Source organism: Taudactylus pleione, unplaced genomic scaffold, assembly GCF_031769625.1.
Source record: "Taudactylus pleione unplaced genomic scaffold, aTauple2 ptg000180l, whole genome shotgun sequence".
Lineage (NCBI taxonomy): Eukaryota > Metazoa > Chordata > Amphibia > Anura > Myobatrachidae > Taudactylus > Taudactylus pleione.
This window is the reverse complement of record NW_028284582.1, coordinates 945,303-971,028: the sequence shown is the minus strand read 5'-3', so window position 1 is coordinate 971,028 and position 25,726 is coordinate 945,303. Positions and strand designations below refer to the sequence as shown.

General features: G+C 42.7%; 1 protein-coding gene across 1 annotated transcript; it reads right to left on the bottom strand.

Moving 5' to 3' along the window:
• Positions 1-4,829: 4,829 nt before the first annotated feature.
• IAH1 (isoamyl acetate hydrolyzing esterase 1 (putative)) lies at positions 4,830-24,753 on the bottom strand. The gene is made up of 7 exons (XM_088476009.1): positions 24,649-24,753; positions 20,564-20,632; positions 20,380-20,432; positions 18,331-18,473; positions 12,539-12,700; positions 11,614-11,735; positions 4,830-5,538 (listed from the first exon to the last, which is right to left on the bottom strand). The coding sequence occupies exons 1-7, from the start codon at positions 24,712-24,714 to the stop codon at positions 5,344-5,346; spliced, it is 810 nt and encodes a 269-aa protein (XP_088332135.1). The 5' UTR covers positions 24,715-24,753; the 3' UTR covers positions 4,830-5,343.
• Between the last annotated feature and the right edge of the window lie 973 nt (positions 24,754-25,726).

Sequence of the window (25,726 nt, the reverse complement as noted above, 5' to 3'; positions counted from 1 at the left end):
AATCGCTAGGACCTGGAAAAACCCTTCCCCTCCAACTCAACAGGCGCTCCTCAATCGTGTTTGGTTTGTGTCCAAAATGGAGTATATTACTAGCCTTCAAAATAATAATGTGGACAAGTTTCACAAAATTTGGTTACAGTGGTACAGGTTTAACAATGCGACCCTTCCTGGTTTATCTTAAACATTTATGCTCTATTTTGGTGCTAGTCTAATATAAATATATATATTTATATATTGATTTTATTTTTTCTTTTCTGTTGCCCCTCTCCCTTCCCCTTTATTTCTATGTTTAGTTCTTTTTTTTTCTCTCCCTTCTCACGGCTCGCTTCCCTTTGTTTTCAATTTTTTTTTCTCTTTCTCCCCTTAGTCTTTCTCGTCTTTAATTTTTGTCCATTTATGTCTCTGACAAGTTTTTGTAGTTTTCTTATTAATTTTGTTAATGTGTTTATAGGATTTAAAGCTATATTTTGATATATTTTTTTTACGATAACTGGAGTTTTTTGGCTCCCATAACCAATACTCTGGTGTTTTACAATAACAATAACTCTTACTATTTTCGGTTTTAAGTTTATTGTATCACATCCATCTTTATATGTTCAATAGTTGGAAGGAAAGAAGGACAAGAAATATATGGCATAGCAATGTGGTTTGGAAACTGTACCATTTCATTGTCTTTTTCTTTTTTCTGTTTTCTGATGATTCAGGATGTATATGTTTGCCTCTGCTATGTATCATTGTCTCACATTTTGACAAATAAAAAGATCATAAAAAAAAATGAACGTACTGTACTATATAAGACGACACGTTAAGGTATGCGTTTTCCATGTATTTAACTTGCTATGCAGTGTGGTTTTTTTTTTAATGCTTATTAGGCCTTAGATCGGGATGCAAATGACTATATTCATGCAGATTGAGCGATTGTTAGGAAAAGGAATATAGAATTTGGCCATACATATAATATACATACTGTATACTGTTTGAGGATGATCAAATCTCTTTAAGAACTAATTATTATTATCATTTATTTATATGGCGCCACAAGTGTTCCGCAGCGCCTTACAAAGTACATAGACAAATAAGTAACCAGTGTCTTACATTACAATACAATACAGGACATGGATAATAAACATTGCTATATTAGCGACCTTTACGCCCACATAAGCAGCCGAGTGTTGGTTGCCCTAGTGGGGAGTAAGAGATAAATTCAATTACAGTAGGGAGAAGCACAAGAGGGTAGAGGGCCCTGCTCGAAAGAGCTTACATTCTTTAAGGGAGGGGTAGACAAACAGGAGTGACACAGAATGGGGTAGGCGGGGAGGGTACAGTATACTGATCAGTGATTAAAGCCGATCCACCAACCACAGTAGCTGCTAATAATATGTGAGGTCAGTGTTAGTGACTGTACAATAGAAAAAAACATTGGGAGAAAGTCTGAGAAGTACTTGTGGAACCAGAAGTTGTGGAACTACAAGTCCCAGATGGAGCTGCACAGAGCGGATACCCCATGTTGGGGTGGGAGGGTACCCTGGATGGGCAGACTGCGTGGAGAGGGAGGGTGCTGCGGACATTACACTTACCCAGGGCCGGCCCGAGCCTAACTTTTTTGGTAAGCTGATATAGATTTTGGCGCCCCCTGTTGAAATAATCCCGATTTTCTGGCGTGAGAAAAAGGCTATTTAATTGTACAGCCTTTCCCCACGCAGCGGGGAGTTTTTACGGTAATTACTCACGGGGGAAACCCTGTGGCTAAATGAATACCCCCCCATAGCCTACCCATAAAGAAAAAAGTGAAAATAATTATGCTTTTATGCTCGCAAAAAAAAAAAAAACAGGCCCCACATGAAAATAATTAAACACACACATAGGCCCCCACATGAATATGTATGAAGCCCTTATACAGCAGGACCGCCCTGGGTGCTAAGATACAATTAAACCCAAAGATACATATTCAAGGACAGGGTGACAGGACTGGGTGATGACAGGGAGAGGGTGACAGCAATAGGTGACAGGGAGAGGGTGAAATCAGTGGGTGACGGGGTGACATCAGTGGGTGAGGGCGACAGTAATGATTGATGAAAGGTAGAGGGTGACAGCAATTGGTGACAGGGAGAGGGTGAGAGCGACAGCAGTTGGTAACACCTGATTCCCGTGATCAAGCCATGTACATGTGAAACGCACGTCGGATCCGGGTGCCCTGCGACTGCAGAAGCGGGACACCCCAACACAAGGTTCAGTAGCACCATTCACCCCCTTTCCATTCCTGCACACACGGAGCTGACATTGGTGAGACATGTATTAGACGCCCCGCGACTTGATGATGCGGGATACCTGAGCGGCAGGCCATACGGCACGGCTCACCTACTCTGCTCCATATGCAGTTATTACTTTGAACATTGATTCACAGCTACTACTATAACCATAGTCATATGCTTTGGATCAGGGTGCCTGGCGACTGTGCGGTGCGAGACACCCTGGTGTTAGGCTCATATGCACTGTATAGTGTTATGCCCCATGTAGGGAGCTTGTACTGTATAGCTAATCTTTATAACATTTAATGATATGAATAATCTTGACTGATAATAATTTATACTATATGTGAATTAAATAACAATCTCACATTTATGTGAAGTGGTTGAAAAGTGAGGTATTTGGATCACATACATCTAGGGAGTAAAGTAGTCACAATATATTTACTTTGCTCATGTTGAATGTAATCTTTATATGCAAATTATATTAATAATATTTCTGATCTATGTATAATGTGTTCCTTATGTGTAAATTATATTAAAAAAAAATTCTGACCCCTGTCACCTACGTTCGTAATGCACTGTTTGTTTTTTAACGTTGGGGATATTATTACTGTTTAACCAGTTGTGAATTGATGGTCTTTATTCACTTATAGAGTGTTAGATAATCCACAGTGGCACAACACTTTCCCTACAGTGATTTGTGATCTTTCTTTGTCAGTTTGTTGTATGTTAATAATAAATCACAATTTTTAGTACATTATTAATCCTAAAACATAGAATCATGGCTTTCCACAATAAGCTAATGAGACTTCTTAGATGTGTATGATCTCAGATATTTCCCCACATAGAGGATGTGAGTGATACATCTGGACCTTTGTGATCAACCTCATAAGTACATCCCTATGTGGATTAACCATACTTTACCTGTTTGTCTTTATGTTCTAAATTTCTTTTAGGTGGCGCTACTTGACCCTATAAATCTCCTCGTTACTGTCCAATACCATTTGGCAAGACGATAATAGGTGGAGACTGTGGGTGTAGATAGCTAACCACTATCTATATATACACACTTCTATGGGATTACTGGACAAGGGAGATCTCTCACTTCTTCTCCTCTGTAGATGTACATGAGAAGAAATAGCAGAGCCTTTGTTCCAGAATCTTTATCCCAGACTTTTTTCAATACAAACAATCTTTTCAAGATATTTTTGGAACTCACCTTTTTCCCAGTGACTCACATACCGAGCCTATAATCCTCTCATTGGTCATCCAATGCAAACTGTATAATAACCAACAGCAGAGATTGGGTTTGATGTAGTGGTTTACTGTTGACTGTTTTCAAGGGATGCTTGCACTGGTAGATCTCTCATTCTCTCTCCTCTACATCGTATGAGAGATGATAGTAGAGCCCATTTGCAAATTGGATACATCCAACTTACCCTTTGATCTCATTTCCTGATTTCTACTATCCCTTCAATATACACAGGAATAATAGTGACAGTGGTCTTTGGACGTCCCATTAAGAGGACTAATTATTGCACTTTACTGAACCTTGTGTTTTTTACATTGTATATTTATACTTTTTATGACATTTTCTTTATTTATTTTTCTTTTTCTTTATTAAGTTTACATATTTCGCCTACTATATATCTATAACAACGGAAGATATTTTTATATACTTCGATATTCAATTTATATATTTATATATATATAAGGTTATTGTATTGTATGTTTGTGAGTCATTGTATTTATTATACTTAATACCCATTAAAAGTTAAGTTTTATTAAGATTAGGTATTGCATATCTGTGTGCTCTTGCTATAGAGTCTATTTGTGGATGGCTAGACCTTCCACTATTTTTCCCTTTTTCTCGCATGATATTTTACTCTGAGAAGCACCTCCACAACCATAATCACACCTTAACAGGCTTAATGCTCTAAATAGTGGTAATAGCAATAAACCTATACATATTATCATACATTGATCAATCTATACATAAGGTATTATTCAAACCTGTGCGGTGATACTCCGTTCTTCCCTCTCCCCTCCCCCCCTTCTTTTCTCATACAGTCTAGATATTGACGCCTGTCATTTAACCCACGCAGGGATAAAGCAGTTGGGAAGCCGGCTGTCGAGATCACGTCAGCCGGTTTCCCGATTGCATCCCCTAAGAAATTATTAGCTGATTAATCAGCCACACCTAAGAGTGTCTTACATATGTGGATACAAGACGTCACCCCTCCCCCAATGGCGTTATTTACAGTGAAATGGTTTTAGACTTTCTGTATGGAATGGGTAGAGGCCTCCTTACGAGAGGAAAAATGTAGAGCAACACCTATTTGAGACTTGGGAGTTATATTGACATATTGTCAGTTATAGGAGACCCCCGCACATGACCCTCTGGGTTAGTATTTGCTTGTACAAATACTTAAGCTCTAAAATATTTTGATAATTTGGTGTATTTATTGCTTACTGCCTTAAGCTGAGACATACAGTGAATATACATAAGCTTTATCTTTCTGTCTGGCGCTGCCTCCTCTGTTACTACTCTTTCATTTTATGTCACTTTTATATGCAATGTTCTCGCGTTCATGGTACTGGTTTATTTTCTTGTTGATGTCATGCTTGATAGAAAACATACTAAAAACAATATTTGGGTACATATCAAAAAGTGGGTTCAAGTACAAAAAGTTACGACTAAAAACATCTTCAGACAGGAGAACAAATATACAATTCCCTCCGACTAGTCTCTGTCTATGGTCATTAGACAATAAAAAATATTCCACAATATTTTGATTACATTAAGAAGGACTTCACAGATTGTGTTCTGTCTGAGCTATTGGGAGGGGGGGGGGGGGGTGAAGGAGAGGGGGTTCCAAATTTTATATGATGAGGACTCCACCTCATAATCTACTGCTCAGTGCAACCTCCCAGTGTGTCTTTTTTTTTTTCTCTTTTCCTCAAAAGTTTAAAATTGAAAACGATAAATTTCCCGACTGCTCAGGTTAGTGGGAACAGTGTTTAGCTGCACTTATATACACATTCATTCACACTATGGGGATACAGTGGTGTGAGGATCACAGTCAATGGGCAGCTAGTCCTCTGCCTTCTTAGTGCTGTTGTGGAGAAGTGAGGATTCTGGGTTTTTGAAGTCCACGTCGTTCCAGTAAGGCAAGAGGAAGGGCAGATCGCCCAGCTTGTTCTCCAGGATTTGCCACAGATTGGACTCCAAGAATTGGTTGCCTTTGTCAGACAAATGAAGCCCATCGGAGAGATACACTGTGTAGTCCTGGGAAACAACAGACAATTACTATCAGAGATTCCTACATATCATGGTACAGTGCCCCCTTATTAAGGATATTGACCACACTGTCCCCCAACAAATCAGAGCTTTTGTGAATGGGTTACTCCTACCTGTACAGACAGAACTGAAGCCAACAGCCATAAGCTGGAAACTGATTAAATAAAAAAAGTACATATAGCCAGACACGCAATGGGAGAAATAAATTGCATCTTAAAAAGTATTAGTACTTTATATACACCCTGCACTGTGTCTGTAAATGAGAGCTGAGCCACAGCCTGATCTCATGATAGGGAATCCTGGAATGGGAATGTCCATTTCCTTCACAAGATGCCGGAACATTACACATTTCAATCTCCCCATCAAGCAGGCTGTAAATATGAGGGAGATTACAGGTATACCAGTGGAGGCAGAAAATCATTGTGAATCCTGATTGATAGAGAGGCAAACAAGTTATTAATCACTGTCAGGCATCAGATATAGGGTAGAGTTTATTCTAGCACCCTGCACCTGTCACAAGCCGTGCAGTTCCTTTTTCCTGTCTGGGGTGTCACTCTTTGCTCTGGAGCTTCTAGCACACTCAGCTGCTGTAACAAACTGCTGAGATACAGACCAGAGTGTGCTAGAAGCACCAGAGTAGAGAGCGACACCCCAGGCAGGAAAGAGGTACTGCATGGTTGGGACATGTGCAGGGTGCTAGAATGAACACTAATAGGGTATATGCCCACCGATGCGTATATCTTTTTATTAGGACCCAACAGAGTGGGGATAACGGACAAGTTAGTTCCTGCTTCTGTCAACTGTTTAGGCCACTACAATATCTCAGCGTGCCAGGCATTTTAGCAATACTACCTAACATTATCACAACCTAGATCTTATTTAGACATAACAGGATGCTGTATACAATGTATTTCCATTACTACCTACAAATGAAGACCGTTCAGAGCATGATCCAATGCAGCCAACATAAACTATTCAGGCACTCAGAACAGGATGACCATGAATACAAAGTCTCGCTGCTACTCCTGTACTGGGATTACCAAACTGCAATAAACACTTTACTCACTTTGGCTATGAGGAACAACACTTGACCTGGGGGTCCTGACAATGCTGCATGGGGACTGGCAAAAGCACATGCTGTAGCATACTACAGAAACAAACTGGCAAGGAGAAGTACGCTTCTTGTCCATCCATGAAGGCCCTGGTGCTGGAGCAGGTGTACCAGTACCAGATGTACTAGGTTCCTGTTTGCTACAGTTTTTACAGAACCCATTCAGGTTCACATCCTGCTCAGACAGGCCTGCGGCACAGGACTTACAGGATATCAGCACCGGAGGACTCACATCCTTATCCTTTGCAAGATATTCAAATCTCAATGCAATGTGACTTATACTATCAGTGACACCCCCTACCCTCAGAGGGACCAGGAGAAACACAGTGATAGCAGTATCTGACAGTCTCAGACAACATAGGCAGTGTACATACAGCAGCTGGCATACAGTCACATTCAATGCAAAAAGACGCGTAATTGCTACAGCAATGTGGACTCAATCAACTAAACCGGCCTCCGGAGGGGGATGGTAGGATATATAGTACGCTATATACCAAACCCAAGGTAGAGGTATATAGAGAGACCGACCAAACCTCTGAGACCAACTGCTACAGGCATTGACAGATGCTAAACTGCGCGCGTTTCACACACGAGGTGGTCATTTATACTAGACGCGGGAATCCTGCCCGGAATTTGGCGTCTGGGGTGGAGGAGCGGCCGAGGGAGTGCCTGATCTCCCCTAAGCTGCGATTTTGACGGCCGGGTACGCTGCACTACAAGGTAATAAGACGTTGACTATTGCACTCTAGTGCGTCTTACAACTGTCCCCGGCAACATACGATATGGCCCTGGCTGCCTTAGTGAGGAATCGTTTTTTCAGGACATCTTTCACCCGCAGCGGCCTCTGATGCGTCACAACACCAGAGGCTAGGGACTGCTTGCGCATGATTCCCCGAGAGGATTCCTTAGCTGACATCTCCGTTTACCCGACCACAGTCCCAGACCTCAGCGTCTTCAGGCCGCCAGCTAAGCTGTGCTGAGGCCTGCCGAGAACCTCAGGGCACGAAGCGGTCTGGTGGTTTGGCGTCGGCAGAGGTAGGTGGAGCCGCAGTAGAGCGGCATTACTGGCGCTAGTACCGCTAAACTCTTGAAGTTTCATAACTTAAGGTAAAACACAAAATAAAAAAGCTTAGGACTGCCTAGCAGCCCAGCTGTTATAACAGGTGTGTCTTGCCGCACACCAAACAAAACAACTGAATGCCTGTGGCTGGGGGCGGGGTATATAGGGAGGAGGACCACCAGTGCATGCTGGGAGCTTCCAAAGCTTTGCTGTTTGGGGCAATGGACGCTGTTCAACTATATATCCCAAGGTAATTCCTGTGGACCCTATGGAACCCGAAGAAGAAAAAGTAAAATAAAGCAGTGTAAGCATTTTAACAACCCGGCGATCTTACAACCGACCAATATGATGATGATATATCTGGTCAGCGTGCACTCTACATGCTCTGCCATACGATGTGACAATATATCAGTACAGGATTAACGTTCTCGCACTGCATCGTACATCGCATCGTCCGACCTAATTGTGTGGCCACATCTTCCCATCGGATTTGCCCCCAATTCATCAATCAACCGATGAATTGGGGGTGCACACTATACGATAAATAGCAATGTAAGCACAGAAATGAAATACAAATCCTATAGGTACAATATAATAATAGATCCATCCCTGCACTGCTGGATCATTACTCCAATTGGATTTTACCTGTGCTCTTTATTACGTGACTTTTGTTGTTGTACTAAAGGAGCTATATTCTCGATCCTCATCGGTCCTGTGTGGACTATTTTTCATATATATATTTTTTCATTTTTATTTAATATATATTTTTTATGGTTATTTTTATGTAGCCACATTGTTGCTTACTTATTTAGTTATTCCAGTGCTATCAGCTACTCGTGATCACCTAGGTCCATTAGGTCAGACATTTACTATTATTATATTGTACCTATAGGATTTGTTTTTCATTTCTGTGCTTACATTGATATTTTTATATTTTGTATTTTAGACATTAAATACATAGCAACCAATCAGATTCTAGCTATCATCATCTAGAAGGTACTAAATAAATGTTAAGTAGAATCTGGTTGGTTGCTATGAGCAACAACCCCACTTCTAAACACCCCCACTTTAGTAAATATACCCCTAAGACTGAGCAGCACAGAAGCCCCAATGGCTACTTCAATATTAAAGGGCCTCAGCTCTAAACAGTCGACTGGATTCCACAACATTCCTGTTCTGCTGCTGCTGGCAACCAAACGAATAACATCTCAGCCACCCGCCACTGTATGTAAGCAACAAGTCATATTAATGGTTTGTGGCTTTCTTATATTTAACTGTGCTACTAAATGCATCACTATAAAAGGTGCAACTTAGCTGCAAATTCATTAAGAGGCAGTGTAACAGCCGCCAGATAGTGATATGTTATTTACTATTATAGGAAGGCTTGTGCTAAAAGCAGGCCTCCTCATATAAAACAGCCACACCTAACTGTACTATAGTAAGTATTATTATCCTTTATTTATATGGCACCACAAGTGTTCCACAGCTCCTTACAGAGTACATACAACTAATAAGTGAACAAGAAACAAGTTACAGTACATTACAGTGCAGGACAAGGACACGACTTATATACATTGCTGCAATAGCGATTAAAGCACTCACAATAAGCAGCCAGAAGTTGGCAGTCACGTGTTAGGTGCCCTAATGGGGAGTAAAGAGTAGAAGAAAATGTAAAGAGAAGCACATGAGGGAAGAGGTCCCTACTCGTGAGAGCTTACATTCTATAGGGGAGGAGCAGACAGACAGGCATGACACAGAAGGGGAAGATAGGAAGGAAAGAGCATGAGGTGGGTTAGGATGAGTGCTGGAAGGCCTTGATGAAGTAGTGGGTCTTGAGAGCCCGTTTGAAGATTTGTAGAGAGGTGGAGAGTCTGATAGGGAGAGCATTCCAAAGGTAGGGAGCAGCACGGGCAAAATCTTGGATGCGGGAGTGGGAGGAAGTAATCAGTTGGCAAGAGAGGCAGCATGCAATTGTTGAGCGAAGTGGACGGGTGGGAGTGTGAAGGGAGAGAAGGTCAGAAATGTATGCGGGAGAGGATTTGGTGAGGGCTTGGTAGGCGAGTGCAAGAACCTTGAATTGGCATCTGAAGGGGAAGGAGAGCCAGTATAGGGCTTGAAGGAGAGGGGAAGCAGATGTAGAACATCTGGAGAGGAAGATGAGCCGAGCAGCAACATTGAGAACCGATTGTAGTGGAGAGAGGTGAGAGACTGGGAGGCCAGCTAGGAGAAGGTTACAGTAGTCCAATCTGGAGATGACCAGTGAGTGGATGAGGGTGTTAGTGGCATCCTGGGTGAGGAAGGGTCTAATCCTGGAGATATTTTTTAGGTGGAAACGGCAGGACTGTGAGAGGTGCTGAATGTGTCGTTTAAAGGAGAGGGAGGAGTCTAGGATAACTCCAAGACAGCGCACTTTGTGGCTAGAGGAGATAGTTGTGCCATCAATAGATAATGAAATTGTAGGAAGTGATGTAGTGGAAGTTGGTGGGAAGATGATCAGCTCAGTCTTAGACATGTTAAGTTTAAGAAAGCACTGGGACATCTAGCAGAGAGACAGTTGGAGATACGGGTAAGGAGCGAGGGGGAGAGCTCAGGGGTGGAAAGGTAAATTTGAGTATCATCAGCATAGAGATGATATTGGAGGTCAAAGGAGTTTATGAGTTCACCTAAAGAGGACATATATAGGGAGAAAAGGAGTGGCCCAAGAACAGAACCTTGAGGAACTCCTACTGTTAGTGGAAGTTGGGGGGGGAAGAGGAGTCATGGGAGGACACAGAGAAGGAACGATCAGAGAGATAGGAGGATAGCCAGGAGAGGGCAGTGCAATGTAACCCAAGAGAGTAAAGGATTTGCAGGAGGAGAGGGTGGTCTACAGTGTCAAATGCAGCAGACAGGTCAAGGAGAATGAGCAAAGAGTAGTGGCCCTTCGATTTGGCAGCAAGGAGGTCGTTGCTGACTTTCGTGAGGGCAGTTTCAGTGGAGTGGAGAAAACGGAAGCCAGACTGAAATGAGTCAAGGAGGGAGTGAGAGGAAAGAAAGGTGGTAAGGTGGTTGTAGACAATATGCTCAAGGAGTTTGGAAGCAAAAGGGAGAAAAGAGATGGGTCGATAGTTGGAAAGTATGTTATGATCAAGGGTAGGTTTTTTAAGAATGGGGGAGACAATGGCATGTTTGAATACAGAAGGGACAGTGCCAGATGATAGGGAGAGATTAAGGAGGTGAGTAAGATGGGAACAGGCAGAAGGAGACAGGTAACAGAGGAGACGGGAAGGGATAGGGTCAAGAGGGGAGAAACAGGGGAGAAGGATGTCAGAGTTGGTGAGACAGAAGGGGAGGGGTGGTCAGGGAAAGGAGGGGGAGGAGTGCTGAGGGTCTGATGGGATATGATGTCCTCACGTATGGAGTCAATTTTAGATGTAAAGTAGGTGGCAAAGTCAAGGGCAGAGAGCGAGGAGGGGAAGGGCAGAGGAGGAAGTTGAAAGTGGCAAAGAGACGCTGGGGGTGTGAGGATTGGGAGGAGATGAGGTTCTTGAAATATGTTTGTTTGGAGAGGGACAGGGCAGCACTGTAGGAAGAGAGAATACATTTGAAATGGAGGAAGTCAGCCTTAGAGCGTGATTTTCTCCACTGACGCTCAGCAATTCTTGAACACTTTTGCAGGTATCTGGTGCATTTGGAATGCCAGGGTTGAGGTGTGGATCTGCGAGGTTGAGTAGTTATTGCCGAAGCAACAGAGTCAAGAGCAGAAGTAAGGGAGGAATTGTACAGGGAAGTAGCTTGTTCAGGACAGGAGAGAGAAAGGATAGGGGAGAGACGAGAGTCCAGCAGGGAGGAAAAAGCAATAGTGTCAATAGCCTCAAGTAGTCATAAAGCCACATATCATAACTGCTCTTACCTGGCCTCCTTCCTGCATTAACGTCCATAGATCCAGAACATCTGTTCCACACTGATTGGCAACCTGAACACAGGCCTTGGCATATGTCCCAGCTGCAGAGTTCAGGCGATTCAGCTTACATCCTAAGTGATGAGACCGCAGACAGGGAGCTTAGTGAGGACATACATACATACATTCATGACCTGTAATTACTGTCGCAGTCTTTCACCAGTACACAGAATATGTCGGATCCATGTTTGCTCAATCAGGTTAACAGATTGAGGTGACTGCAGACCCATTGTGTTGGCCATTAGTATATAAAGTGTTAGTACATAACAAGGAAAAAAATAACACATGTACAGACTGGAATTACTCAGTGTTAAGCACCATTGATGGTTAACAACCATGGATGGTTAACCACCGATGGCCAATGGTTTTGCCATCGATGGCAGAGATCCAATGGTTCTTTGCCTTCGATGGCACAGAACATGGCAATGTGTTTTTTTTCCCCCCTCATGTGCAGAGACACGGAACCTAGCACCACCCTCCGACATAACCCATGAAGCCACGCCCCCATTCCCTGATTAGCCCGCTGCCCGGCAAGTATTAAAGCAGGGATGAATATCGGTGGAAGAAACCATCAATGGTAGCCAGCCGATGGTTTCATACTATCGAGGTCAATCACTGATGGTTAACCCATCGATGGCCATCCCTACAGTGTACCGAACAGAGCTAATAATAAGAACCACTGATCCCTATGAACAAGTTCATAAACCCTGACTAATAATACTAAACAGGACGGAGCATAAATATCGCTTAGGCACATTCCATTAATGTCCATGCTACTTGGCGAGTTCTCTACGAAGTCTTTGTAAATAAATGTACTCCACAAACACACAGGAAAAGGTAACCTATGTACTATTATCGTATTATGATGATGTTATACCTTTAATATAACAATGCTGTTCCCAGGATGGCTCATGAATAGGCGGAGGGGTGATCAAAATGATTTTATCGTGTGTGATATTCATAGTCTTCAAATACTGTATCATACTTCTTAAATTCTCTGCATATTCCTCCAGGGGGACGTGCTGCTGAGGATTTTCCTCTAGTTATAGGGCGAGAATGAGAAGAAATAAAATGGTATTTGTATAACAGGTGTAGAAGTCGTCAGAAGAGCTTTCAGTCCACCAGTGATGGTCATAGCTGAAAGACGTTCTCCGGAGTTTGGTTACTCTATCAGATGGTGGAATGTATTAAACCAGTGATTCTCAAACTCGGTCCTCAGGACCCCACACAGGTCACGTTTTCCAGGTCAGCCAGCAGGTGCACAATTACTCACTGACACATTTTAATAGATTCACAGGTGGAGCTAATTATTTCACTTGTGATTCTGTCAGGAGACCTGGAAAACATGTACTGTGTGGGGTCCTGAGGACCGAGTTTGAGAACCTGTGAATTAAACAGTCAAAGTACTAGAGAGTGATACAAACAGCTGACATATATTTATGTGGATTAGCATTAAGACCAGTCTGAAGCCATGGAATGGGTTAGGTCAGAAAAGAATGACAATGTTATGTTTTATATGGTCATTAATACAAAGCTACCAGTGAGGTAAAATAAAACACCCACCAAATTTCAGATTACCAGGAGATAAGTGTGCAAATATGATTTATTACACAACACCAATATTGTGGCCCACACACAACTAAACTCCAGTGATGCAAAAACAATTAGAACCTAGCACATGTTTTCAACACATATAGAATAATGTACCCGAGACAATAATAGAACTTGGACGAGCTCTAATCTAGAACCGGAAAGTAAAACAGTAGAAGCACAACCAAAACATAGAAGACAATAATGAGAATAAATATAATCATGGCCTTAGTTGTATTGTGAAATTTCTGCTACTGCTGTGTTCCTATGTGTGTATTAGCTATACAAATGCTGGTTGATCTTCATATATTCATCATATATTATTTATTTATAAATCACTACATATTCTGTTGTGCTTTACAATTGGGAACACAGTCATTGTTAATGGCCTTGTATGTATTTTATATTGGATTTGGTAAGATACAGGCAGCCAATGTAAGGACTGACAGCACAGAGAAGCAGCAGTAGAACGTTTTGCACGGACAATCCGTCCATCTGCTGCATTCAAAGTAAATTGTAGGGGGTATATTTACTAAAGTGCGGGTTTTTATAAGTGATGTTGCTAATAGCAACCAGTCAGATTCTAGCTATTATCTTCTAGAAGGTTCTAGATAAATGTAAGTAGAATCTGATTGGTTGCTATGGGCAACATCTCCATTTCTAAAAACCTGCACTTTAGTAAATATGCCCCTAGAGATGAAAGCCTGTATAGTGGGAGACCAGTAAGGAGGCTAATGCAATAATCAATGCAATTGCAGGGGTTAATGATCCTGTGAATTAGAGTTTTGCAGTGTCTTGTGAGAGATATGGCCATAATCTGGAAATAGATCTTATATGTATGTAACATTATTTGGAAACAGACTGACTCACCATCTCTGACATTCTTCTCCCCTGCTTCTGGAGAGGAAGTCATGGCCCTCATCCGGTCCTCCCCTCCTTCTCCCCTCTTGACCCTATCCCTTCCCGTCTCCTCTCCCACCTGTCTCCTTCTGCCTGTTCCCATCTGGCTCACCTCCTTAATCTCTCCTTATCATCTGGCACTGTCCCTTCTGCATTCAAACATGCTCTTGTCTCCCCCATTCTTAAAAAACCTACCCTTGATCCTAACATACTTTCCAACTATCGACCCATTTCTCTTCTCCCTTTTGCTTCCAAACTCCTTGAGTGTATTATCTACAACCGCCTTACCACCTTTCTTTCCTCCCACTCCCTCCTTGACTCATTTCAATCTGGCTTCCGATCTCTCCACTCCACTGAAACTGCCCTCACGAAAGTCAGCAACGACCTCCTTGCTGCCAAATCCAAGGGCCACTACTCTCTGCTCATTCTCCTTGACCTCTCTGCTGCATCTGACACTGTAGACCACCCTCTCCTCCTGCAAATCCTTTACTCTCTCAGTTTACGTGGCACTGCCCTCTCCTGGCTTTCCTCCTACCTCTCTGATCGTTCCTTCACTGTGTCCTCTCATGACTCCTCTTCCTCTCCACTTCCACTAACAGTAGGAGTTCCCCAAGGTTCTGTTCTTGGACCTCTCCTTTTCTCCCTATAAACATCCTCTTTAGGTGAACTCATTACCTCCTTTGACCTCCAGTATCATCTCTATGCAGATGATACTCAAATTTACCTTTCCACCCCTGAGCTCTCCCCCTTGCTACTTACCCGTATCTCCAACTGTCTCTCTGCTGTCTCTTCATGGATGTCCCAGCGCTTTCTTAAACTTAACATGTCTAAGACTGAGCTGATCATCTTCCCACCCTCTTCCACTACATCACTTCCCACAATTTCATTATCTATTGATGGCACAACTATCTCCTCTAGCCCCAAAGTGCGCTGTCTTGGAGTTATCCTAGACTCCTCCCTCTCCTTTAAACCGCACATTCAGCACCTCTCACAGCCCTGCCGTTTTCACCTAAAAAATATCTCCAGCATTAGACCCTTCCTCACCCAGGATGCCACTAAAACCTTCATCACACTCACTGGTCATCTCCAGATTGGACTACTGTAACCTTCTCCTATCTGGCCTCCCAGTCTCTCACCTCTCTCCACTACAATCTGTTCTCAATGCTGCTGCTCGGCTCATCTTCCTCTGCAGACGTTCTACATCTGCTTCCCCTCTCCTTCAAGCCCTACACTGGCTCCCCTTCCCCTTCACATGCCAATTCAAGGTTCTTACATTCGCCTATAAAGCCCTCACCAAATCCTCTTCTGCATACATTTCTGACCTTCTCTCCTCTCACACTCCTGCCCGTCCACTTCGCTCAACAAATGCATGCCGCCTCTCTTGCCAACTGATTACTTCCTCCCACTCCCGCATCTGAGATTTTGCCCATGCTGCTCCCTACCTTTGGAGCTCCCTCCCTCTCCCTATCAGACTCTCCACCTCTCTACAAATCTTCAAACGGGCTCTCAAGACCCACTACTTCATCAAGACCTTCCAGCACTCATCCTAACCCACCTCATGCTCTTTCCTTCCTATCTTCCCCTTCTGTGTCACGCCTGTCTGTCTGCCCCTCCCCTTAGAATGTAAGCTCTCATGAGCAGGGACCTCTTCCATCATGTGCTTCTCCTTACACTTTCTTATACTCTCTACTCCCCATTAGGGCACCTAACACGGGACCGCCAACTCCCGGCAGCTTATTGTGAGTGCTTTAATCGCTATTCCAGCAATGTATATAAGTTGTGTCCTTGTCCTGCACTGTAATGTACTGTAAGTTACTTGTTTCTTGTTCACCTATTAGTTCTATGTAAGGCGCTGCGGAACACTTGTGGCGCCATATAAATAAAGGATAATAATAATAATAATAATGTGGGGGACAGCACGGGGTAAAGGATGACACCAAGGCAGTGACCTTGGAGGGGTAGTGTTGATTGTTGTGTTGTCATCAGAGATAGTGAGGTCAGGTAGGTACTGTAACTTCTGCTGACTGGAGGGAATATTATTAGCGCGGTTTTAAAAAAAAAAATGGGTTACAGGTGGCAAAGGACATCCACAATGTAATAGCAGAAAGACAGCCAGTGACACGGAGCGAGTGACACCCGGAGAGGATAAGTAAATTTGGGTGTCATCCGCATAGAGATGAGGCTGAAATTCATGTGATTATTAGTTTTCCTAGAGACGTGGTATAGATAGAGAAGAGCACAGGACAGAGCCTTGCAGTGCCCCAACGTGACTCTGATGTGATCAAGCCCCGCCCCCGGCGAAACGTACGTCATCCTACTCGAGTCGAGGCAGACTGTCGGAGCAGTGAGGCACCATCCTGTGCGGCAGCGTGCAAGGGTATTCCTGCAGCTGCCGCCGAATCTGCTTAAGACGGCCAGATATCTCCCTGGGAAGCCGCGTGGAAGGAGAATCCCGTTGCCGCTGCCGTCTCCTCCGAAGCCTGTGCCCTCTGTGCGCGTCTACAGCCACCTCTCCCTAGGGGAGTAGCAGCATACTTTGAGGATTTTCTCATGCAATCTGCATCAAGCTAAGTTACACGTCCGTTAAATACACTTACTATATGCCCCATTCCTTTAGTCATAGCACGCTGTCACCCACTTATTGAGGAGAAGTATTAGTTATATGCGCTTGAGTTAAGCTGATTACGATATGTGACAGTGGAAGAACCTGCTACAGCCGTGTGTGCAGGATTTTATTCTGACAACTATGTCATATGTCAGAAACAGTGACTTATTATATGTGTTATACACAGCTGTGTGTATATGTTTCAATTATATGTACATATGCTCTGTTTTTAGAGCCTGATTTGAGATAATTACAGTCTGATGTCCAGATGAATTATACCTTCTGATATATATTGCTGATTTATTGAATTATGATTGATAATTATCACCTGTTGTAACTATATTTCTGCTGCTTGTGGTGTGGCATTACTTTCATCAGACACATTATTGTCATTGCAATTGTGTTTAATGTGATATCACAGAGGGATCACTCTATTAAATTTATGTCGCCAAACTAAGTTTTTGAATCCATATAGGGTATTTTATCCCTATATGAGTTGGCTCCCTTAATCATAAGGGTTAAATAAATGTTGTATGTATGTCTGTCTGTTTAGTCTACCTTTTTAGTAATACTATATTAAAAGTTATATTTTAACCATCTTTATTTACAAACGAGTGCCCCCAACAAGAAGTCTTCTTTCTCTCTTGGTTTATTAGTGCCCCAACGTGTACAGGACGCGCAGATGAGAGGGATGCAGAGAAAATGAACACTGTAGATGCCATTAGATAGGTAGGATGAGAACCAGGATGGGACAGAAGACCTAGGGATTGTTGTGTTTGTATAAGAAGAGAGTGGTCGCCAGTGTTACATACAGAAGAGAGAACCAGTAGAATTAGAAGGGAGTAATGGCTTATTGATTTAGCAGTAATGAAATCATTCACCACAGTGGACAGTGCAGTCTCAGTGGAATGTTGGGAACGACAGGATGACTGAAGAGGTTCAAGCAGGTTGTGTGAGGACAATAGTATGTAATGAGGGGTACACACCTGACCAATGATAGGCCGTCCAGCTGGCCAACCCATTAGGTAATTATGCGCCTGTGCATACACACCTACCAATCAGCTGACAGAGGAAGCAGCACTACTGTCATTGTAACGGCTTCCTGTGGCCAGCACATGGGTCAGTCGTGGATATAGCACAGCTGACGTGCTGCGCGGCCAACGCAATATATATGTGTGAATGACATTGTTCACAGATATATCGGGTGTACACACGAGCCAATGGTCGGGGTGATATACTGTATATCGTTCGCCGGCTGTACAAACGATATATATCGTCCAGTTTGTAGCCAGCAAGTGTAGGCAAGGGAGCTGTGACGGTAATTTGTGATCTCTCCATTAAGATGTTCCAAGTTGTAGGGTCTACGGCTGAATGCATGATACATATAACTGGTGGGCACACAGATTGCAATAATAACTGAATTAATGGAACAGCCATGATGGCAATGCATGCTGGGAATTGTAGTCTTGACATCAGATGGAAAGACTGTGGTAATTCATGTTTTCAGCCCGGCAAGCAGTAATTATGTCACAGAGAAATACTGAAACAAAAAGCACCGAAACATGTTTCTTTACCTTTTAAGGAACTGTCATTAGCACCAAAGAAAATGGTCACTGCAGCAACGTTTTCAGTGCGTTTAGAGATCAGCTGTGGTAGGATGATCTTGGCCCATCTGGAGTTGTAACCAGACAGACCACGGTTGACGACGTCACATTTTCTGTGCAAAAAAGTAGAAACATATAGGCAAATAATGAATTCACTTCAGCCATGCCCCTCAGCCAAAACCTAACGGGACCCTAAATGTATATTGTTTTTATTTAGCCTTTTTATCTGTCAGGTGTAAAACTTCTTTAAGTGATATTTACAGTTTTCTATGTTATAAGTTGATCTAATTTCTATGCTAATTATTAGAACACATCATTCAGTAGAGTAGCCATTGTCTCTTCTTCATAATCTCTATATTTCCCCCCCAAAGGCTTCTGGATGAGTTTACCAACAGTGATAATCCTCTCACAACACAATATATTGGGGATGTGGTGAAGGGCTGTGTGTCACATCACTGGGTACAGGGTATGAAGTCACTTGGGGAGTCGCCAAATCCAGAAGAAAAGGAAAATATAACAGAAAAGTGGGGGATAAGCAGGAGATGCAACGGTTTTTTAACCCATTTAGAGGAATACCATAACCCTATATATTGCATACACATAGGACCTCATTCAGAGTCGGTCGTAAGGTAAAAGTGTCCGGATATGCAAATGAAGCGCTCGCAAGTTACGTCGTTAAGATGGGATCGTTAGCTGGACGAGCGAGGGGAGGATGCGGCCGTAAGACTAAAAATACTCCCCCTTCTCATTCCCATTACACGTCATCTCCGGGCATATAAGGATTAATCGAGACCATCGGAGCTGGTCGTAGACCTTAAGGTTGACCATACCCTCTCTTGAGCGCTACGATCAAGTCAGTGTAAAATCCTCCCATGTCACATGTGCCATGACACTACTTAGTTAATTATGCACTCCCATAAAACGCAGTTTGCATAGTCAGGCATGCCTGTGTTCGGATCTCCACTCCCCAGTTCACAAGCACCTTCCCCTGTTACCACCCACAAACGCCTCATCCTGTCACTCAAACTAACGACCTGGCCAAGTTGAAGGAGAAAGCAATTTCTGATCGTAATAGCTAGTTTGCGCACGCGCATTGCTAATTTTACGCATGCGCAGTTTAGCGAACATCGGTGGCGTACGACCATGCGGCCGTAACGACCGACTCTGAATGAGGTCCATATTCCCATGGGCTAGGCATCACTGAATGGACAATCTCATGTGACGAAAGTCTGATTGATCATTGGAAGACACTATAGATCAGGCCGGGCCAACCTGTGGCTCTCCAGCTGTTGTGAAACTACAAGTCCCAGAATGCTTTACTAGCTGATCAGTGGGAGGGCATGCTGAGACTTGTAGTTTCACAACAGCTGGAGAGCCACAGGTTGGCCCGGCCTGTTTCAGAGGATGGAGCAGGGTTCTTCATACACAATGTACATTGCAAATGCAGGATTTCTAGTAGGGTTTTTTTTCCAAATGCTTGATTTTAAAGCAAGTGTGGCCAGTCCATGAAGACGGCATAATTAGCACTTAACCAGCTATAATATACGTCCTATGAAGTATAGTGTATGTAACAATTCTGACATATATAGGATCAGAGATCAAGTAAGCCATCATATGTGGAAGTAGGGCCATCCTGCCTGAGCTGAATGGTTTTATTTCAGATGTGAGCACCATTCCAGATCATTTCAGCAAGTCCGGGAGTCTGAGGGAGCAGCAAAAAAACCTTGCACTACCCTTGACATAATGGCTCACAGATTTTAAAACATCAACAGGTGATGTTAATTATTTGTGACACTGACGTGATCTTAAAAATATGCAAATTTAGTATTATATGCTCATATTTCTATTGTGGTCATCATGGTGTGGGTTGGGGAGGGGGGTTTCCAGGCAACCGGAACGCCCCCTGTGTTGGCCTATGAGTGTGCTAAACATAGCAAAGCAATGTACAAAGTACTACTATAAGGTAAGGATTTGGTGAAATTGGATATCACAATGGAAGCCTATGGAGGCTATACTCACCTAACAAGCTTATTAGCAAGTGTCGCTCCCCATCCATTTTCTTCAAATGCAAACTAAATATAAGAGGACAAAACAGCAATGTAACATAACTCCTTAGCGGCCAGTCTCAGGTACCACATAACAATTAAATCTCACTGTGACTGCTGAGGAAATACCCATCTGGGAGCAAGCGGGAAACATTCACCTGAGTGATTGAATCTCCAAAGAGGATGACGAGGGGCCAGGAAATCATCTTGATAGTTACAGGGGAAACCTAAAAAACAAAATGCACAGATTACCGAAGGTAATAACTCTGATAATAGTGATGCCGGGTACACACTGGCAGATCAAATTATCGGCCAATGTATCGGGTGCACGTCGGCCAGTGTGTACCAGCGATATGTCGGTGTGTACATCGTTGTTCACAGACATATTATGTTGGCTGTGCTGCACAGCCCATGCCAGATACATGTGCATCGTGCTGTGTGTACAGGCAGTCAGCTGCCACCCGTACACTTGCAGCGGGGGCAGCATGAAGGGGGTCGCTGCAAGACCCCCGGCCAGTGGGACCCGTGGCCAGATGATGGTTGCTCAGTGTGTATGAACAACCATCATCTGCAGAGATATCTTTTAGGTGTGTACCCAGCTTTACTTTATAGAACAGAGTAGTCTTTTGAAGGATAAGAGAGAGTTCATTGGTAGTCAGTAATACTCTATAGCGGGATACATTCAGCATCCCGACACCTGTCAGAACCCCGGCGCTGGCATCCTGACCACCGATAATCCCGAAGGGATGTAGTGGGTTTGTGGGGAGGGTTAGAAGTTAGGGTTAGGCATTGGAGGAAGGGTTAGGGTTAGAGGAGGTTTGCTTGGGACATTTACAACCTATGCTGCTTCATACTATGTTGCAGAGATATATCTGACACCTTTTCTCTACAAGTAGAACCAGGTGGATAATGTTTTTATAAAGCCGCTGCTGGGAGACACAAGTCAGTGCATTACCGCTGTAATCCTGGAGGACTCTGGTCTCTCAGTTTGTGAGTGCATCGCGGAGTGTGATCTCGACCCCATTGGTACTGGAGTGGCGGCCGGATTCTAAACAGCATGCCGCAAGCCAGCTCTGCTAGCACCCACATTGAATAACATCACCCGGAAAATTAGTGGTGAGTGACCTCTTTGGAGTATACAGCAGTCTACATACAGGTGTCGGTATCCTAACCCTGTCGGGATTTTGACCGCCGGGATCCCGTACCCAACCCCTCTATAGCAACATCCACTATGGGCAGCAATCCGGTGGGAACCTTTCCAGGGAAATGAACCATTATCTGATGACAGCAGCCAGACTGCACTGTTTCTGAATGAGAACAGTTTCCACCGCAGGACCCAATCCAGCCTCAGGATTTAATAATCTTCCACAGTTACGCCCCTTTTACTCCACACAGTGGGAAACAGCGCAATCTGGCGGCTTTTATGATGAAATGGGAGGGGCTAGTCTATTACACCACTCCCATTGTACAATGCTACTTTCTTTGGGCAGCTATTAGGGGTGGGGGCAGTTTGTTAAAGAAAGAGTTTCCCAAAGGGTGGACGACTACTTAATGAGCTGACCTATTTCAGTTCCTGTGTTATTTCCTATACATAATACATCAGTATGTCGCTGTCCATTATGAAGGTTGATAATCTAGAGAAAATAGTACATTTTAAATTATTATAACTAGATAAATGATAGCTCAAATGGTTGCTATGGGTAATACTTCCACTTGCCCCTTAGGTCACCCATGGACTCTGCACATTAAACAGATACCTGAGCAGACGGCACATAATTATTATACAAGTATTGTGTGATACAGCTATATAGTGACACAGGAGGAGATAGTCATTCAGATCGGGTTCCTTCATGGGCAGCTTACTGGTTTCAGAGACTGGTTACTGCATATGTACATTTTGCAATGTACAGAAATTATTTTCTTGCATACGTAATTTTGCTTTGCAACCACCTAATTTAATGTACATTATTATTATTATTGCTGCCTGTATAGAAAATATTTTTATTTTCCTTCTCTTGCATAAACATTATTATTACACATTTGCTACGTTTCTTTTATACTTTAATGTCATTTACACAAAATACTTCACTGTTCTCTTATGTGTCACATTTTAATTTGTCTGCATGAAGTTATTTTGCAGGCAGCTATAAACATTCACTTCATGTGAGAATTTGTGTGATTGGTAATTTACACCTCACCATCTGCGCTGAAGAATGGATATCCTTCAAACCTGGATTGTACTGGTGTCTTGAGGACGGAGTTTGGGACCCACTGGCCTTCCATCCCCAGAAAGCGGTGTGTGATGGGGCAGATTTACTAAAACTTTAAAAAAAGAAAAAGTGGAACTGTTGCCCATAGCAACCAATCAGATGCCAGCATTTGTATAGCACACCCTAGAACAGGGGTTAGGCAACCTGTGGCACTCCGACTGCTGGGGAACCACACATCCCAGCATGTCTTGTCACAGTTTTTACATGCCCTATCAGCAAAACTGTATTGGAGCATGCTGGGATATATAGTTCCACAGCAGCTGGAGTGCAACAAGGTTGCCTACCCCTGCTCTAGAAAATGATCTGATTGGTTGCTATGGGCAACACCTTCACCTTTCTAGATGTTTGAGCAAAGCTACCTCTTCAGGTGCATACACACACAACGATTTTTTGAACGATTATCGATAACGATATCGTTTATCGTTCAATCGTTGATAAATCGCTCACTTTCTGAGTTAAAACGATGAACGATTATCGTTCATGCGCGTTCACGTTTGTAGTTCAGTCAGACTGAACGATTTTCATTAAGGGAATATGCAAAAATCGTTTGTAGTTCAAAACAATCGTTCATTACACTTTAAATAATCTGACAGATAATCTGACAGAAAATCGTTCATAAAGTCGTTGGTAACAAAATCGTTGTGTGTCAACGATTTTTTGAATGATTATTGATAACGATATCGTTTATCGTTCAATCGTTGAAACAATCGTTCACTTTCTAGCTGCATACACACACAACGATTTAGTTAATGAACGATTTTAGTAAACGATTTTTTCCCTTGAAAAAATTAACTAAAATCGTTCATTTATGTAATGAACGATTTTTTAGAACTACAAACTATTGTTGCATATTAACTTATTGAAAATCGTTCAGTTAACATGTCTGACTGAACTACAAATTACAAACTACAAACATGAACGCGCATGAACGATAATCGTTCATCGTTTGACTCAGAAAGTGAATGATTTTTTCAAACGATTATCGTTAAACGATATCGTTTAACGATAATCCTTCAAAAAATCATTGTGTGTGTGTATGCACCTTCTGAGTTATGGTGCATACACACGGTCAGATTTTTCCTTCAGACATGAACGATAACGATTTAAAAATCGTTCAGTCGTTCATATCTGATGGAAAATCTGACATATCTGACATGCCTGAATGATGGACGATTTACAATGCGCGTTCCCGTTTGTCAGATAACGATATCTGACATCTGATGTGTTTGCAGTCAGACTTGGACGATTCCATTCATTTTAATGCAGTCAAAAATCGTTCAATCGTTCAAAACTTTGGTAAAATCGTTCAATCGTTCATCTGACAAGTCTGACAAATCTGACCGTGTGTATGCTCCATTAAATCGATGAACGATTATCGTTCATGCGCGTTCACGTTTGTAGTTCAGTCAGACTGACCAACTGAACGATTTTCATTAAGGGAATATGCAAAAATCGTTTGTAGTTCAAAAAAATCGTTCATTACATTTAGTAAATGAACGATTTTAGTAAACGATTTTCGTTCATTTTTCCCTTGAAAAAAATTATCGAAAATCGTTTACTAAAATCGTTCATTTACTAAATCGTTATGTGTGTATGCAGCGTGCACAATGCAAGCAGAATTTTATTCAATGTTTACTGTCAATATTTGATTTTCGAACACTTCCCAAAGGAAGACACACAGTAATAAAATGAAACTGTATAGTATGTATTATCAGGGAACATAGAATCTTACTGGCCTGTCATTTACATTAAGTTACGATAGTACATACACTCAGGAGGACTTACTATTGTGGTGAAAGTGCTAAGAGACCTGTGATACTAGTGCATGAGCTGAATATTGCACTGGGTCTGCCAAGATCATGCAAAGCCAAACTCTTGTTATCATGTAACTAGTTTTATAAATGAATTCTCATTCACAGATGAATTTTATTGCTTTAAAATCCCATAGATTATAGTATAAAGCAACGACTCACGCTTTGCACAGCTGACAAGGAAACAGTCCCGGCTATGAGAGGGGGAGGAGAGGAAGAACACGTCATGAGAACAAATTTCCTTCTTGCCAAACCCCACCCCACACAGCAGTATTGACCTCCATTGCTGTATGCACCCTGCTAGTATTGCTTCCAATTATCCGTATCTAACGCCACCTAGTGGCAGCTCCTAGGTGTTGTCTGTGCTTGTGTGCTGCCTGATGTCATCTATATAAATTTAATACCAGTATTACATTTGAATTCAAAGGGAAATGCTTCTACAAACCTAATTATAATACTTATCAAGCTCATGATATTGAAAAATGGGCTATACCCAAAATATAATTGAGACTATTTTCTCTGTCTTATGTAGTTTTGTCCTTAGTTTTTGTTATTCAAAATATCTCTCAAACTCACTGGGGGCGATTCAATTCAGCGGGAGTGAATTCCCAGAGCTATTCAATTGACCATGCTGTTAGAGCAACTAAATGATTACATCTTGCACCCTTCTGAGTGTCTGAGGAGAAATCAGACCAAAGTGCCGGGCTCGGCTAAACACCCAGCTTGAGAACCGCCATTCTTCGACTTAAGTTGTAAGTGTCGGACTAAACAGCCCGCTCAATTGAATAGTTCCGGGACCAACTTCCCGGCGCTATTCAACTCCTGCTGAATTGAAACACCCCCACTGTCTGCAAATAAGCTTTGACTCCAACCACAGGGGGTAAGCGCAGGATTTTGATAGTACGATTACAAATTTGCTTTTACGTAACATATTCATTCCTATGCACACTGTTACATTTTGAATAGTAAAATTATATATACATCCATTCCTAACCTGGAAACGATAAAAATCACATTGCCTGAAAAAGCAGTCTGTCGGGCTGATTCCAAGTCGATTTTGCGGCAGTTACTGTCCATTTCAACTGTGCCATTACACAGGGCAGCAGTGCACCCTGTGCTGGCCCTACACCCTAAACGTTATGTCATCACACCTGGGGAGCAGGGCCGACAGCTCTGGGAAATAGAGCATGGCCCAGAGCATCCTAAGGAAGCTCCAGGCACACGGACGGGCAGGGAATGC

What these genes read in the sequence shown, in the direction of transcription:
- IAH1 (XM_088476009.1), bottom strand. Translation starts at nt 24,714, where the DNA reads ATGACGTGTTCTTCCTCTCCTCCCCCTCTCATAGCCGGGACTGTTTCC. An exon ending in TAATGACAGTTCCTTAAAAG is followed by an intron (nt 12,701 to 18,330) that starts GTAAAGAAACAT and finishes CCCTATAACTAG; the next exon opens with AGGAAAATCCTCAGCAGCAC. An exon ending in TAATGCAGGAAGGAGGCCAG is followed by an intron (nt 5,539 to 11,613) that starts GTAAGAGCAGTT and finishes GTTGTTTCCCAG; the next exon opens with GACTACACAGTGTATCTCTC.